Genomic DNA, 15,462 nt, shown 5'->3' with positions numbered 1-15,462 from the left:
TTTACTTTAATACTTCTTTCTTTTTTGTTTTATACAAAATTAAACAAAAAAGACCGAAAAATGCGGAACGACATTAAAACAATGGCGTGGTGCATAGGCGGGATCTCCCGGCTGTTCTAATAATTTGGCGTTTCGTCGTATACATGACAAATTTTTCTTTTTAATAAAATTTCTCGTTTTCTCGATATAAATTTTTTGAATCAAGGTTATGTAAATATATGAATTGAATAGATTTTTTTAAATTTTTCATTGTGGCTATGAATACCAGTAGCTAGCTACATATCCTCCGAGGCGCGCTACCGCGCGCCACGGGATATGTAGCTAGCTACTGGTATTCATAGCCGCAATGAAAATTTAAAAAATCTATTCAATCCATATATGGTTTCTATTTCTGCTCAGGAAACACTTAATACTTAATATAGAATTTTTCACCGGTGAATAAATCAATAAATCAAAGGGTATCATTCGAGGCCATTTGATATACTGAGTGATGATAGTACACATTGTATATGTTGATGGTTGCTGATCAATTGAATTGGACATTGTCATAAATGCCCGTGAGTAAGTTAATGACTTAAGTCGGTAGAATGGGAATATCGAAAATCTTTTTATAGTAATGGTGACCTCAGTTTTGACTCCATGTGGTTGAAACATAAATGTATAAAGTTTCAGGACAATCGGATAATTAATAAAGTAGGTTGTGCGAGGCTACCGTGTGGTTCCCGTCTCGTGACGAGGGGATGATTATTGTTTATGTTGAAATGCACACATTATGTAATAGCGATTCGCTTATTGGATGTCAGGTTCAGGTAGTTAATCAAACATGGGTCACTTTCATTTCTCTGGTTCAACCGTAATTTCTGGTGAAACATGGAAATTAAACATGAAGTTCACATCTGATTAGAGCGAAGACTGACCATGGAAAATTTAATTTACACGTGTAGGTTGACAGGACCAATACTGACACTGGATAATTTGATTGACACGTGTAGGTTGAGAGAACAAAAACTAACCCCTAGAAAATTTGATTTACATGTGTAGGTTGAGAGAACAAAAATGACCCCTAGGAAATTAGATTTTCACGTGTTGGTTGACAGGACCAATACTGACACCGGATAATTTGATTGACACGTGTAGGTTGAGAGAACCAAAACTGACCCCTAGAAAATTTGATTTACACGAGTAGGTTAGTGTATATCGTTGACCGTTTATTGTATTCTGATTGGTCAGTGTTGTGTTGTACCTGATTGGTTGATATTGTGTTGTACCTGATTGGTTGATATTGTGTTGTACCTGATTGGTTGATATTGTGTTGTACCTAATTGGCCAATATTGTGTCGTACCTGATGAACAAGCGCTGGTGTGATTTTCCAGTCATTTTCTATGTTGGTCTCAATTACATAGGCTTTGTGATGGGCCAGCTTTGTCTGCGGTTTATAGGTCGTCCACGATGGCGAAATTACAATCACATCTGAAAGCGAGGAACGTTATTATTACATCTACTATACGTAACAATGTAAGAAGAAGTGCAATTCGCCAAGATAAAAAAAAACTCCATCACAGATTCCTGCTCAAGACTGCTGAAAGTGGATGAGATAGCAGGAAATGAGGAATATATTATGGTTTTGGCACAACAGGCTACCGATGTGTTACTTTACCAATATCATCCTTTCCCTCAAGTATGGAGTGAAAAAGTGATGACCATGCAAACAAAATGCTTTGTCATGTTTCATCCCTTCTCTTAACGGTTATATAATTTGTATGTAATTCTACAGACTTAACAAATCAAACAGGGATCATTGCTACCATCCCAGGAAGGTCGTATTATAATTGGATATAAATAGTCTTGTCTATTTTGATTGGCTAGCCTACTTTAAACGCAGTGATTGGTTACGTGCTGTCTTTGATGTCACCATTCGTAGAGGTACCATTGGGGGAATTCATTGCAAACAACATGTTTATGTTTTGTTTTGTTTGTTTTTTTTTATTAATATGATCGGAAATCGATAAAATCTGGGAGATATGGATATGAGTGAAACTCCTCAGTACCTGATAATGACCAACCGGTTCACAGTTGTCCGCTAGTGGACACAATTAGAACCAAGTCATATCCCCCATAGATAAATTTTCAACATAACTAACTACGCGAGCTTCTACTTACCCATCAATCTCAAACTTTACTATAACTGCTTGCCAATGAATAATGTTATTGCTAGACCTCTTAGCTAATTATTTTATATTAACACAGAAAATATGTAATGAATTCTGCAATGTATTTTCACTGGGTTGAAATGTCGTAAACAAATATGGACTTGGTGGGTACATTGTTGATATGATTAGCATCCTGCTCATTTTATCATTATTATTTTTCGGCAGATATTGGCCAACGGATTTACGTACAAATACCTACCTCCATTAAATATCTGAAGGAGAAGAAATATCAGCTCCTTGCTCCCAGGGCCAACAATTATGTTGTCGGGATCAACGTCAATGCCATCATACTTCACATGGAATTTGCTAATACCGTCACGCAGTTCATATAATCCTTCAGAAAAAAAACAAGAAAAAATATTAGTGCACCATGATCTAAATCAAGTTTGAAAAATCCATCGATTACGAATGTTGACACCGGTTTAAAACGACATCATTGTAAAATATTTTGGTACTTTTTTCATCTAATATATATTAAGTGTATCTACACAACTAATGAAGTGCTACCCAAACGCAGATTTGACCTTGAAGCCCAAAATGATGAAATAATGTGGATTGAATTTCAAATTGACAATAATAAATATCTCCTTTGTGTACTTTACAAACCCCCCTGGCAACATTCAAATTCAGGCATCTGGACAAGACTTAAACACTCCCTTGATCTAGCTTTTAATTACACTCCACATGTTCTACTGACAGGCGATACTAACACTGATCTACTACTAGGTAATAACAACGATCTTAGCATACTTACCCAACTATATAATCTAACTAACATTGTCACCAGCCCAACACGGGTAACTAATACAAGTCAATCCCTAATCGACCCATTTTTCACTAGTGACTCTATCAGAACCGATCTATCCATGGTTATACCTGTTTTAGAAACCATAAGTGATCATAGAGCAGTTCTTGTCTCTATATCATCCCCTTTGCTCAAACAAAATTATTTTAAGCGAAAAATTTGGCTTTTTAACAGAGCAGATATTCTGAACCTTAAAACTGAAGTTGCTCACGTAAACTGGAATAACCTTTTTTCCAATGTTGAAAATGTAAGTGAAAAAACTGATATCTTTACTAATACCCTTACTAGAATTTTGGAAAAGCATATTCCTAAAAAAAACTATTACTGTGAATAAAAATGACAAGCCATGGATGAACGGAGATCTACGAAAGGCAATAAAGCGTAGAAACAGACTAAGGAAACACTTTATAAGAGTTAAGTCACCACAATCTGAAATTAAATTCAAACGTGCAAGAAACAAAGTAAGTAACATGCTCAAACACGCTAAGGCTCTTTTCTACGAGAATATTGATGGACAAATAAATGATAAGTCAGCTAACCCTAGAACTTATTGGAAACTAATGCGCATGCTGCTGAAAGGTAATACAATCTCTGATCTTCCTCCTTTGCTAAATCCAACAACTAACTGCCTTACTTCAGACAACTTTGAAAAATCAAATATTCTTAACAACTTTTTTCAATCTGTTTCTAACCTGGACAACCCCGATGATGATACACCCTACTTTGAAACCCAGACTGACACATCCCTTTCCGAAATAATTATAACTGAACAAGAAGTGTCTGATACTATCAATACTCTAGATACTAACAAAGCCGCTGGTCCCGACGGTATTAGCCATAAGATGTTAAAAATACTTACCCCGGAAATAGTTGCGCCGCTTACTCTTATATTCAACGAATCTCTTCGTACTTCTGTATTTCCCGAATCATGGAAGCTTGCCTATGTCACTCCCATTTTCAAAAAAGGTGAACCTGAACTTGCTAATAACTATAGACCCATCTCACTTCTTAGCTGTCTTGGAAAACTATTTGAACGCATTGTCCACAAGCACATCTACAACTATCTTTTTAGTAATGAACTTATCTATAACTTACAGTCTGGCTTCCTACCTAACCACTCTACTACTCACCAACTAATCGAATTATATCACAACATACTTCTTGCCCTGGAGAATCATGAATATACTGCTATTGTTTTTTGTGACTTTTCTAAAGCTTTCGACAGAGTTTGGCATAAGGGTCTCTTAATAAAACTAGAAAAATATGGGATAAAAGACAAACTTCTGGATTGGATAAAAAATTACTTAACAAACAGGCGTCAATCAGTTGTACTGCAAAATTCTATTTCTTCACAATTATCCATAAAAGCTGGAGTTCCTCAGGGATCAGTATTAGGGCCACTTCTCTTCCTGGTTTATATTAATGATATCTCCAACACACTACTTTCTGTTACAAGACTATTTGCCGACGACACCGCACTAACACACTCTTCCAAAAATTTACTCGATGTTGAACAGGTAATAAACTTTGACATGGAACAAATGAATCTCTGGTCGAAAAAATGGTTAATGACTTTCAATCCCACTAAAACGGAAATAATCATGATTTCTAATACCGCAATTCCTTCTAACCCTAAATTTCTTTTCGATAACACGCCGATCCCTATTGTAACCAGTCACAAACATCTAGGTGTAGTCCTTAACAGTGGCGGTACATGGAATACCCATATCGAAGACAATATAAACAGAACCATAAAATACATAGCAACTTTACGAAAATTAAAATACATTTTAAAAAGGAAAAATTTAGAAAAAATATACCTTGTTTTTATTAGACCACTTTTTGAGTATGCCTCTGAAGTATGGGACAACTGTAACGCCACTTTAACTAACAAACTTGAGAATATGCAGTTCGAAGCTGGTCGAATCATAACCGGTTTACCTATCTTTACTAAGAAAGAGTTTATATATAGTGAACTAGGGTGGCAGTCATTAGCTGATAGACGGAAAAATAGAAAATTGTGTATGTTTTATAATATTCGTAATGATAACTCTCCTTCTTTCCTAAAGTCCCTACTCCCACACACAGTGTCTAACTATACTAACTACAACCTAAGAAACAGAGATGACTATCAAAATCCTTACTATAGACTGCAAATTACAAAATCATCTTTTATCCCAAACACAACTAATTCTTGGAACAACCTACCAACTGAAGCAAAATCATCGCAATCCATCAGACAATTTAAGACCTTTCTAACTCACCAAGATACTAATCCACCACAAATTCAACAATTCCTTGAATATGGTTCAAGAAAAGCCAATATTTTACATTGTCAATTACGTAATCGCTGTAGTCCTTTAAAGCACGACCTTCATAAAGCCCATCTTTCAGAAAACGCTATCTGTGACTGTGGACACTATTGCGAAAATTCTTCCCACTTCTTCCTACACTGTAAAAACCATGAACAGTCCCGTAACAAAATGATTGATTCCTTGAACTGGTATAACAGAATCACCGTAGAACATCTTTTGTCTGGGGACCCAAATCTAGACACTAACCATAATATTCTTATCTGTAGGTCTGTACAAACGTTTATTCTAGATTCCAAAAGATTCAACATATAGTATCTACTTGCTTGTTTCTACTAATAAGATATCTACCATTTGTATCAAAAGCCGGGTTGTTAGTGCTATTCTTATGTTTCTTCCTTTCTTTTTTCTCCTTACTGTTTTCTCCCTTTTCAATTATTTTTTTTTAATAAATCTAAACCTCTTTTTCGAACACCATAAGTATATCATAAGTATCCTAAAGTATCATTTAAATCATATTACTTTATCATGAAATTACATATATAGACTGCATCGTGTTTCAGTGGTCCTGCCGGCGAAGTAAGGTTAAGTAATTAGGTATTCCATGGAGTGATCAAAGATGGACAACGTCAGACTGGAGAAAGCTTCTAAGCACAGGATGTGACGAGCTCTTAGAAAGTAGAAGGATCGGAGTGTATGAACAGTAGTGTTTTACTTGCGCCGTCAGGGCCACTGAAACCTCTTGCATGTATAAACGATAAACATTATATCATACTTGGTGTTCACAATCTATTTCGCTGCTTTACATTTTCCAACCTTTTGTTTAAAAAAAAGTTTAATAATTATGTCACGTGAAACATTGTATATACACATTTGTTACGGAAAGGACGTTGGTAAGTTGCATAACTTTTGTCCAATCCATTTGTCATTATGCAATAAAATTGATTTAAACTAAAAGTGTATCACCTTACGAACAATGACAACTGGATTTCCCTGAAACATTAACATGAAGATGTGTATCAATAATTTCAAATGGGGAAATCTCTCACTGTTGACCAACAGTCTGTATAAAGAGGATATTGAATGGTTTCCCCGTTTAATATTACATTTATTTCACAAGTATTACAACATAAAAACTAAATTAAAAACATCGAACAAATTATAGTGTAAAAAGGTGCGAGAATCAGCAACATAATTCATGACGTCATCTCTTTTGAAGTTACTACATGTCAACTTGACGGCGCCATTTTGAAAGGACTGATTAATGCAATTTAAGCGTTTTCTGCTGTTATCGGAGAATCTGTGCATTCTATCGTCAAGCGAGTATTTTGTCAAAACTTTTCAGAAATAGCGAAATAGCCAATTTATCTATATTCGCTTCGATTTGAAAAATCGCAAGCTTCAACGAGGTGAATACAAAGGTTCGCTCTGATTGGTCAAAAACGAAAAACTTATATTTTCGCTGCAAAATCTAAAAATATATAAATTTCAGTTTTATTAGTTTGATAAATTTCTATATTTCACTGAAAAAAATGCAATACATTTACTTTGTGCATCATACATGATAATGTATGTGCACAACACAACACATACCCGTTGTTGTATAATTTAAGGTTTCGAAGGTTCATAATGATTAATCATGGCTTTTAATATTTATAAACGGATATTTACATTTTTGTTATTTATCGTACCACGAAATCTTAAAATCGATAGTTAATAAAAACAAGGAGCGAATACCTGATTCACTACAGTTTCTGACATAGGAATGGCCATACGAAATCAGCTTGGTAAGTCGCACTTTAAAACTACGGATAGTTTCAATTTCTTAGAAAACCGTGTCTTTTTGTCTTCGAACGTAGGTAGGTCATTATAGCTCCACGAGCTTATGTCTTCTTTAGAACTGATCATTATATGCTATAGTATGTATCATCCCATGCAGGATTCATGGACTCCTTTCCTCGACAAATTTCTGTCCGTAACAACGGAATTAACATTAGAATGTTTGGGAAAACAGAGACCAGGGCCCAGTTGTTCAAAAGTGATTAGCTTAATCGCTTGATTAGTGAAAATTTCATTTCTCCTTTACTTCAAATCATATGTGTGTGTATTCTTCAAAATAGACGGGTATGAAGAGACTGATGGCTGCTATAGTTTCAGACAATTTTGCCAAACAAGTTTTACCAGAAACTACTTTATCAGGATTTTAATATGGGTGTTAAACTGTGAATAGCCTAATCACCTTTTGAACAACTGGGCTCAGGCGTCGCATCCTCTCGTATAATCTGGTCACATGATATCGGACCTCCCATAAACTTTAAAAGGTGTTCATGAAATAGTCTCGAACAGGTTTTCCAGAAGAAGTTGACTTCTTATGAATACTTCGTGGTTCATGTAGGCATTCTTGGGAGATCAACTTTACGTCTATAAAAAGCAAAATCGCTATGTTGTCAAGCGGAAATTTTCCTGCAGCTACCAGCTTTTGAAACGATACAAACTCATACTTTTTTAACTCTGCGTTTAAGTTCTTCAGATAAGGAAGAACTTTGTTGTTGTTGTCTTGCCCTTGTACATTTTATGTGTTCAGAAAATTTCCAACTAGGTGATCGATGGTCGTTGAGGAAGATGAAAACTTCTCCGAGCAGTTACTGCATCTATACTATACAATTTCCGAAAGACAAACAAATGGCACCAAACAAATAAATCTCCATTTGATCTCCATTTATACAACATCTATGGCAGCATATTTTTGACTACCACTGCCAATTCCCGCCGTGAGCTGCAGCAGCGCTAAGAAACAGAATTGCGAAAGTGGATTGGTCCATTAGGGAAAATGGCCTGTTAGCTATGATAGTAGGCAACACTAGTGTAAACACCTGGCAATGTGCAATCTAACGTCACACAATACAGCTTTCAGCAGAAATTTAAAAGGAGCTTGCAGTTTGGGAGCAAGAACAACTCCAATCAGAAAGCCAGCGACGGGCACTGTCGACAAAAGATTAAGATCAACAGAAGAGAAGTCTATAACAATTTAAATACTGGGAAATGTCTGCGGGGAGACCATTGTATTTTTCTATCACGCAAGTCTACCAGCCACGCAGCTGACACGTGCAGAAACTCAGGGAATAATAGGGAAAGCAAACAGTGACTCGGGTCCCAGCATTATGTGGCAGTCTATTAACGGTTTTTGACAATCTGTTTTTTCGGACAAGCATTCCTTCAAAGAATGCAAGAACCTCCAGTCAGTGGATGGTGACACAATCAGATGTAGCAGGTAAGCTGATTCCGAGTGAAGTGGATAAAGGGTTTTGACAAGGACCCTATGATACTTTACCATTCGAATGTTACATAAGTCCCATAGGGATATATTTCGGTAAATATCCAGGGAAACCGCGCCTCATTGTTGATCTGTCAGCACCTCATCAATATGAACTTGATTCTAGTGTGAACGAATTAATCGACAAGGAATCATGCTCCCTCACATATGTCAGCATAGATGACGCTATCAACAAAATCTTGGAACTGGGGAAGGGAACCACTATGATGCATTCAAGATAATTTTCATTCTACCTTCGCAATGACACATGTTTTGTATTAAATTGAGGAACAAATTTTATTATTACAACAAACTGGCCTTCGGTTGTAGGTCAAGTCCGAAAATGTTTGACAATCTTTCTGTAGCAGTGTGTTTGATAGCACAACATCAATATAATATCAAACACATACTGCGTCTTAAGACGATTTCATCACATTTGAGTTTCCGGACAACTGTGGTGATAGGAACATGGCCCTTATACACCTGATTTTCCAACGACTAGGGATTCCTATGGCCAAACACAAAAACTTGTGGACCTGCCACATTGATTGAATACCTGGGGATTGTGCTTGATTCTGACAGGATAAAGGCTAGATTACCTATTGATAAACTGACTAGGATTATAGAGCTCTTGAAATCCTTTCAGTCAAGACATTCGTGTAATAAGAGAGAGCTTCTGTAGCTCCTAGGTCATTAGACTTTCGCGAGTCGCGTGGTACTACAGGGAAGGGCGTTCGTATCACAACTTCTTATTTTATCAACTGCAGTCAAGGAACTACACCACCACGTGAAGTTAAACAACAATTGTCGGGAAGATATCACACTATGGATGTGTTTCCTGTCTAACTGGAACGATGTATCCGTGTTTTACAATGTCATAGTAATTACATCTGATGACATACGCCTCTTCACTGATGCATCAGGCACCATAGGCTATGGTAATTTCTATCAAGGACAATGGTTCACAGAACCATGGCCAGTAGACCTACATAACCCATACGCGGAGAACAGCGATCTATCTATAGCCTTTAAGGAGTTGTACCCGTAGCTGCTATGATTTGGTGGCACCTGTGGGTAGGTCAACGGATAGTGTTTATGTGTGACAATATAGCTACAGTAGGCATATCTCAGAAAGGCAGGCCCAAATCCTCTCATACCATGCCTCTTTTGTTCGTAGTCTCACCCTTTGTGCAGGCATCATACAACTTCAACTGACTTCGTCTGACACCCCACGCAGCTCGGTTCCCATGCAGAGTACCGAGAGGCGTTCTATAAGAATTGATCCAGCGATAAAAGAATTGTGGTCAGCAACCATAGCACCGAGCACCAGAAGGTCTTATCAAACAGGTTTCGACAATTACTTTCAGTTCCTATTATTTTCGGGCCTAATTGCCACCGTCTTTTTACTGCGATTAACTGTGAGGATTTCCTGATTCAGTTCGTCGCCTATTGCTTCAGCAGCAACATATCCTTTACTTACTAACATTAAACTTTCTCTTTGTGGTATCAGGTTCACGAGTTTAGAGAAGAACATTGTATATCCATATGTACAGGATATGCCTCGGCTTCATGCTATTCTAAACGGTGTCAAGAGGTCGCAGGTTAAGAGTTCCAAACCAAGATTGCACATTACTTTCTCCATTCTCGAGAAAATATGTGGTCATCTCCGCAAGACCACTATTTAGACCTCATGTTAGAGTCTGTGTGCACCGTACCATTTTTCGGATTTTTACGTTGCGGAGAATTTACTGTGTCTGGCCTATGTGATGCATCTTTTAACATGTGTATTAAAGACTTGGTGATCGTCGAGGATCGCAAGTTACTAACTCTAAGATCAAAGACAGACCCCTTTAGACAGGGCGTAGTTATAGACCCCTTTAGACAGGGCGTAGTTATAGACCTCTTTAGACAGGGCGTAGTTATAGACCCCTTTAGACAGGGCGTAGTTATAGACCCCTTTAGACAGGGCGTAGTTATAGACCCATTTAGACAGGGCGTAGTTATAGACCCCTTTAGACAGGGTGTAGTTATAGACCCTTTTAGGCAGGGTGTAGTTATAGACCCCTTTAGACATGGTGTAGTTATAGACCCCTTTAGACAGGGTGTAGTTATAGACCCCTTTAGACATGGCGTAGTTATAGACCCCTTTAGACAGGGTGTAATTATAGACACCTTTAGACAGGGCGTAGTTATTAGACTGTTCCCAACTAACCACTCTGTGTGTCCTTACACTATCTGTTGTAAGTACATGGCCCAGGAAATGTGCGTGCAAACAAATCCTTTTGATCCCTTGTTTGTGAGCAATACAGGACTAGTTTTATCGCGATTGATGTTTATAGACCTTAATAACCTTAGATTGTGTAAATCTCGACTCCAGTCTGTATAATGGACATTCGATTCGTATTGGAGCAGCGACGACTGTCACGCATGTTCACATAAAAGATCACGGTCGTCCGACGCATATCGTCGATATACAAGGACATCCATGGAAGACATAACAGCCGAACGTTCCATGGTTTTGTGGTTAGACTGGTACAGATTTGGTATTATAACATAACACATGTATAGAACGGTAATTGATGTACATGTAGCATAGATATAAGAATAGTTCGCATAAACCCAAGTCATGTACATGTATACCCTATAATTATTTTGGGGCATTTTGTATACTCGTTAAGAGCAGCATGGCTGTGTTTTAAGAGGGTTGGATTGCCCCTTTTGCCAAATTATTTGTATGTGAAAATTTTTACGCATTGATGCGATCTATATGAATAAAATGTTGTATATAATGTACGTACAAAATCTAGAATGATTTTTTCTTCATAAACTACTGTATGCTACACGAAGATAGCCGATTGGAGTCACGTGGGTGCGAGTAGCGTGATAACATGTGCCTGGAAGATAACTGTCATTTTGATAATTATTTAGATGTCTTACTGATAATTAAGATAGAGTCATTTGTTGTAAATTTCGTACAACTAATCATAAAAATTCATTGTTGAAACTGGCAGATGGCGCCAGATAGAGTATATTGAAAGAAAATGCCCATATTGTAATGGTCAACACATTGGTGACGAATTTCATTTACTTGAATGTACAACATTGTCTGCTCATAGAATGTTATATAAAGACAAATATTATTAATCAATACCAAATATTATTAAGTTTAATAAACTCATGAACACAGCTTATATTAAAACACTAATGAAAATATGTTATTTATAAGAATAATTCACAGCATTATATTGTTTGTCCTCCTTGATACAAATCATCTTTATACTGACTAGACTACATCTGACTAGACTACATTTTTATACTGACTAGACTACATCTTTATACTGACTAGACTACATCTTTACACTGACTAGACTACATCTGTATACTGACTAGACTACATCTGACTAGACTACATCTTTATATTGACTAGACTACATCTTTATACTGACTAGACTACATCTTTATACTGACTAGACTACATCTGACTAGACTACATTTTTATACTGACTAGACTACATCTTTATACTGACTAGACTACATCTTTATATTGACTAGACAAATCTGTATATTGACTAGACTACATCTTTATATTGACTAGACTACATCTTTATACTGACTAGACTACATCTTTATACTGACTAGACTACATCTTTATATTGACTAGACTACATCTGTATGTTGACTAGACTACATCTTTATATTGACTAGACTACATCTTTATATTGACTAGACTACATCTTTATACTGACTAGACTACATCTTTATTCTGACTAGACTACATCTTTATACTGACTAGACTACATCTTTATACTGACTAGACTACATCTTTATTCTGACTAGACTACATCTTTATACTGACTAGACTACATCTTTATACTGACTAGACTACATCTTTATACTGACTAGACTACATCTTTATACTGACTAGACTACATCTTTATACTGACTAGACTACATCTTTATACTGACTAGACTACATCTTTATACTGACTAGACTACATCTTTATACTGACTAGACTACATCTTTATACTGACTAGACTACATCTTTATACTGACTAGACTACATCTTATATTGACTAGACTACATCTTTATACTGACTAGACTACATCTTTATACTGACTAGACTATCTTTATACTGACTAGACTACATCTTTATACTGACTAGACTACATCTTTATACTGACTAGACTACATCTTTATACTGACTAGACTACATCTTTATACTGACTAGACTACATCTTTATACTGACTAGACTACATCTTTATACTGACTAGACTATCTTTATACTGACTAGACTACATCTTTATACTGACTAGACTACATCTTTATACTGACTAGACTACATCTTTATACTGACTAGACTACATCTTTATACTGACTAGACTACATCTTTATACTGACTAGACTACATCTTTATACTGACTAGACTACATCTTTATACTGACTAGACTACATCTTTATACTGACTAGACTACATCTTTATACTGACTAGACTACATCTTTATACTGACTAGACTACATCTTTATACTGACTAGACTACATCTTTATACTGACTAGACTACATTTTATATTGACTAGACTACATCTTTATACTGACTAGACTACATCTTTATACTGACTAGACTACATCTTATACTGACTAGACTACATTTTATACTGACTAGACTACATCTTTATACTGACTAGACTACATCTTTATACTGACTAGACTACATCTTTATACTGACTAGACTACATCTTTATACTGACTAGACTACATCTTTATACTGACTAGACTACATCTTATACTGACTAGACTACATCTTTATACTGACTAGACTACATCTTATACTGACTAGACTACATCTTTATACTGACTAGACTACATCTTTATACTGACTAGACTACATCTTTATACTGACTAGACTACATCTTTATACTGACTAGACTACATCTTTATACTGACTAGACTACATCTTTATACTGACTAGACTACATCTTTATACTGACTAGACTACATCTTTATACTGACTAGACTACATCTGACTAGACTACATCTTTATACTGACTAGACTACATCTTTATACTGACTAGACTACATCTGTATACTGACTAGACTACATCTTTATACTGACTAGACTACATCTTTATACTGACTAGACTACATCTGTATACTGAGTAGACTACATCTTTATACTGACTAGACTACATCTTTATATTGACTAGACTACATCTGACTAGACTACATCTTTATACTGACTAGACTACATCTTTATACTGACTAGACTACATCTTTATACAGACTAGACTACATCTTTATACTGACTAGACTACATCTTTATACTGACTAGAATACCATCTTTATACTGACTAGACTACATCTTTATACTGACTAGACTACATCTTTATATTGACTAGACTACATCTTTATACTGACTAGACTACATCTTTATACTGACTAGCTACATCATTATACTGACTAGACTACATCTTTATACTGACTAGACTACATCTTTATACTGACTAGCTACATCTTTATACTGACTAGCTACATCTTTATACTGACTAGACTAGATCTTTATACTGACTAGACTACATCTTTATATTGACTAGACTACATCTTTATATAGACTACATCTTTATATTGACTAGACTACATCTTTATACTGACTAGACTATATCTTTATACTGACTAGACTACATCTTTACACTGACTAGACTACATCTTTATACTGACTAGACTACATCTTTATACTGACTAGACTACATCTTTATACTGACTAGACTACATCTTTATACTGACTAGCTACATCTTTATACTGACTAGACTATATCTGACTAGACTACATCTTTATACTGACTAGACTACATCTTTATACTGACTAGACTATATCTTTATACTGACTAGACTACATCTTTATACTGACTAGACTACATCTTTATACTGACTAGAATACATCTTTATATTGACTAGATTACAAGCCGAAGCCAATTCAAGCATGCGTCCTTTATCTACTCACTGTGAGCGGAATTTGAAAATATATTTATGAGACTTTTTATGTGACCTGAACTTTTAATTTGTGCTCTTATATTCTCCGAAAGTATGGAAAGTGACCCGTCATTCTGATAACAAAACAATATTTTAAATATCACAGATACATGTTATATATATACGAACCGCTGGAATGTATTCGTGCCAGCCAAGTACCAAGGACCACGGAGACGGCTGTTTGTACCAAGTCCCTGTGTTTTAACTCACTCAGCTATCACGAGGCTGTGTTAGAATTATAACATTATACGACCCCCTGTGCTCATATTCTATACAGTGTGGACTGATTTGTGGGCTATGTCCTGACGTCAGAAAAGAAAAATGTCGTGATTAGATAGCTGGAGTCCACCAAGACACAACAGGATTAAAGCCATCGATTCACGGCAAGCTAAAGCTAGATCTATTTATAAAAACACGCGCGCATACCAACCTGCAACGGGAAGATAGGCGTTTTGTTGAGCATTTTCCTTCAGAGCTTCTGTTGCTATCTCTATCAATGGAAATGGCGACTGTCCAAAAGCGAAATGATAAACCTTCTCTCCCTGTTCAATCAATTTCCTGATCTTCCTCATTGAAGGCAAGGTTAGAAGCTGGTGCGTATCCCCTCCAAATCGGTCCGAACCAAGTCTACATTCTTAGAGTCGGTAGACATGTTGGCGTTCCACTCTAGATAATAAATATGTGTGTGGGTTTAGCTGCTAGGCCTAGATATAGGACGACCCTGATCGAAATGTTGTCTATAAATATGTCAGTAAGGGCTACCCTGATATGTTGACATATCTCGTACTGGTA

General features: G+C 36.2%; 1 protein-coding gene across 1 annotated transcript in view; it reads right to left on the bottom strand.

The window, feature by feature from the left end:
• LOC117322221 (aspartate aminotransferase-like) overlaps positions 1 to 15,458 on the bottom strand; it is a 31,579-nt gene extending 16,121 nt beyond the window's left edge. The window contains 5 exon segments of the mRNA XM_033876998.1: positions 1,344 to 1,471; positions 2,411 to 2,545; positions 15,101 to 15,233; positions 15,235 to 15,276; positions 15,278 to 15,458. Coding sequence (XP_033732889.1) covers positions 1,344 to 1,471; positions 2,411 to 2,545; positions 15,101 to 15,233; positions 15,235 to 15,276; positions 15,278 to 15,322 — 483 coding nt within the window. The 5' untranslated portion in view covers positions 15,323 to 15,458.
• Positions 15,459 to 15,462: the final 4 nt, after the last annotated feature.

This window comes from Pecten maximus, chromosome 2, assembly GCF_902652985.1.
Source record: "Pecten maximus chromosome 2, xPecMax1.1, whole genome shotgun sequence".
In the NCBI taxonomy this organism is placed as follows: domain Eukaryota; kingdom Metazoa; phylum Mollusca; class Bivalvia; order Pectinida; family Pectinidae; genus Pecten; species Pecten maximus.
The sequence above is the reverse complement of the archived record's forward strand: the minus strand, read 5'-3'. Positions and strand labels throughout refer to the sequence as shown.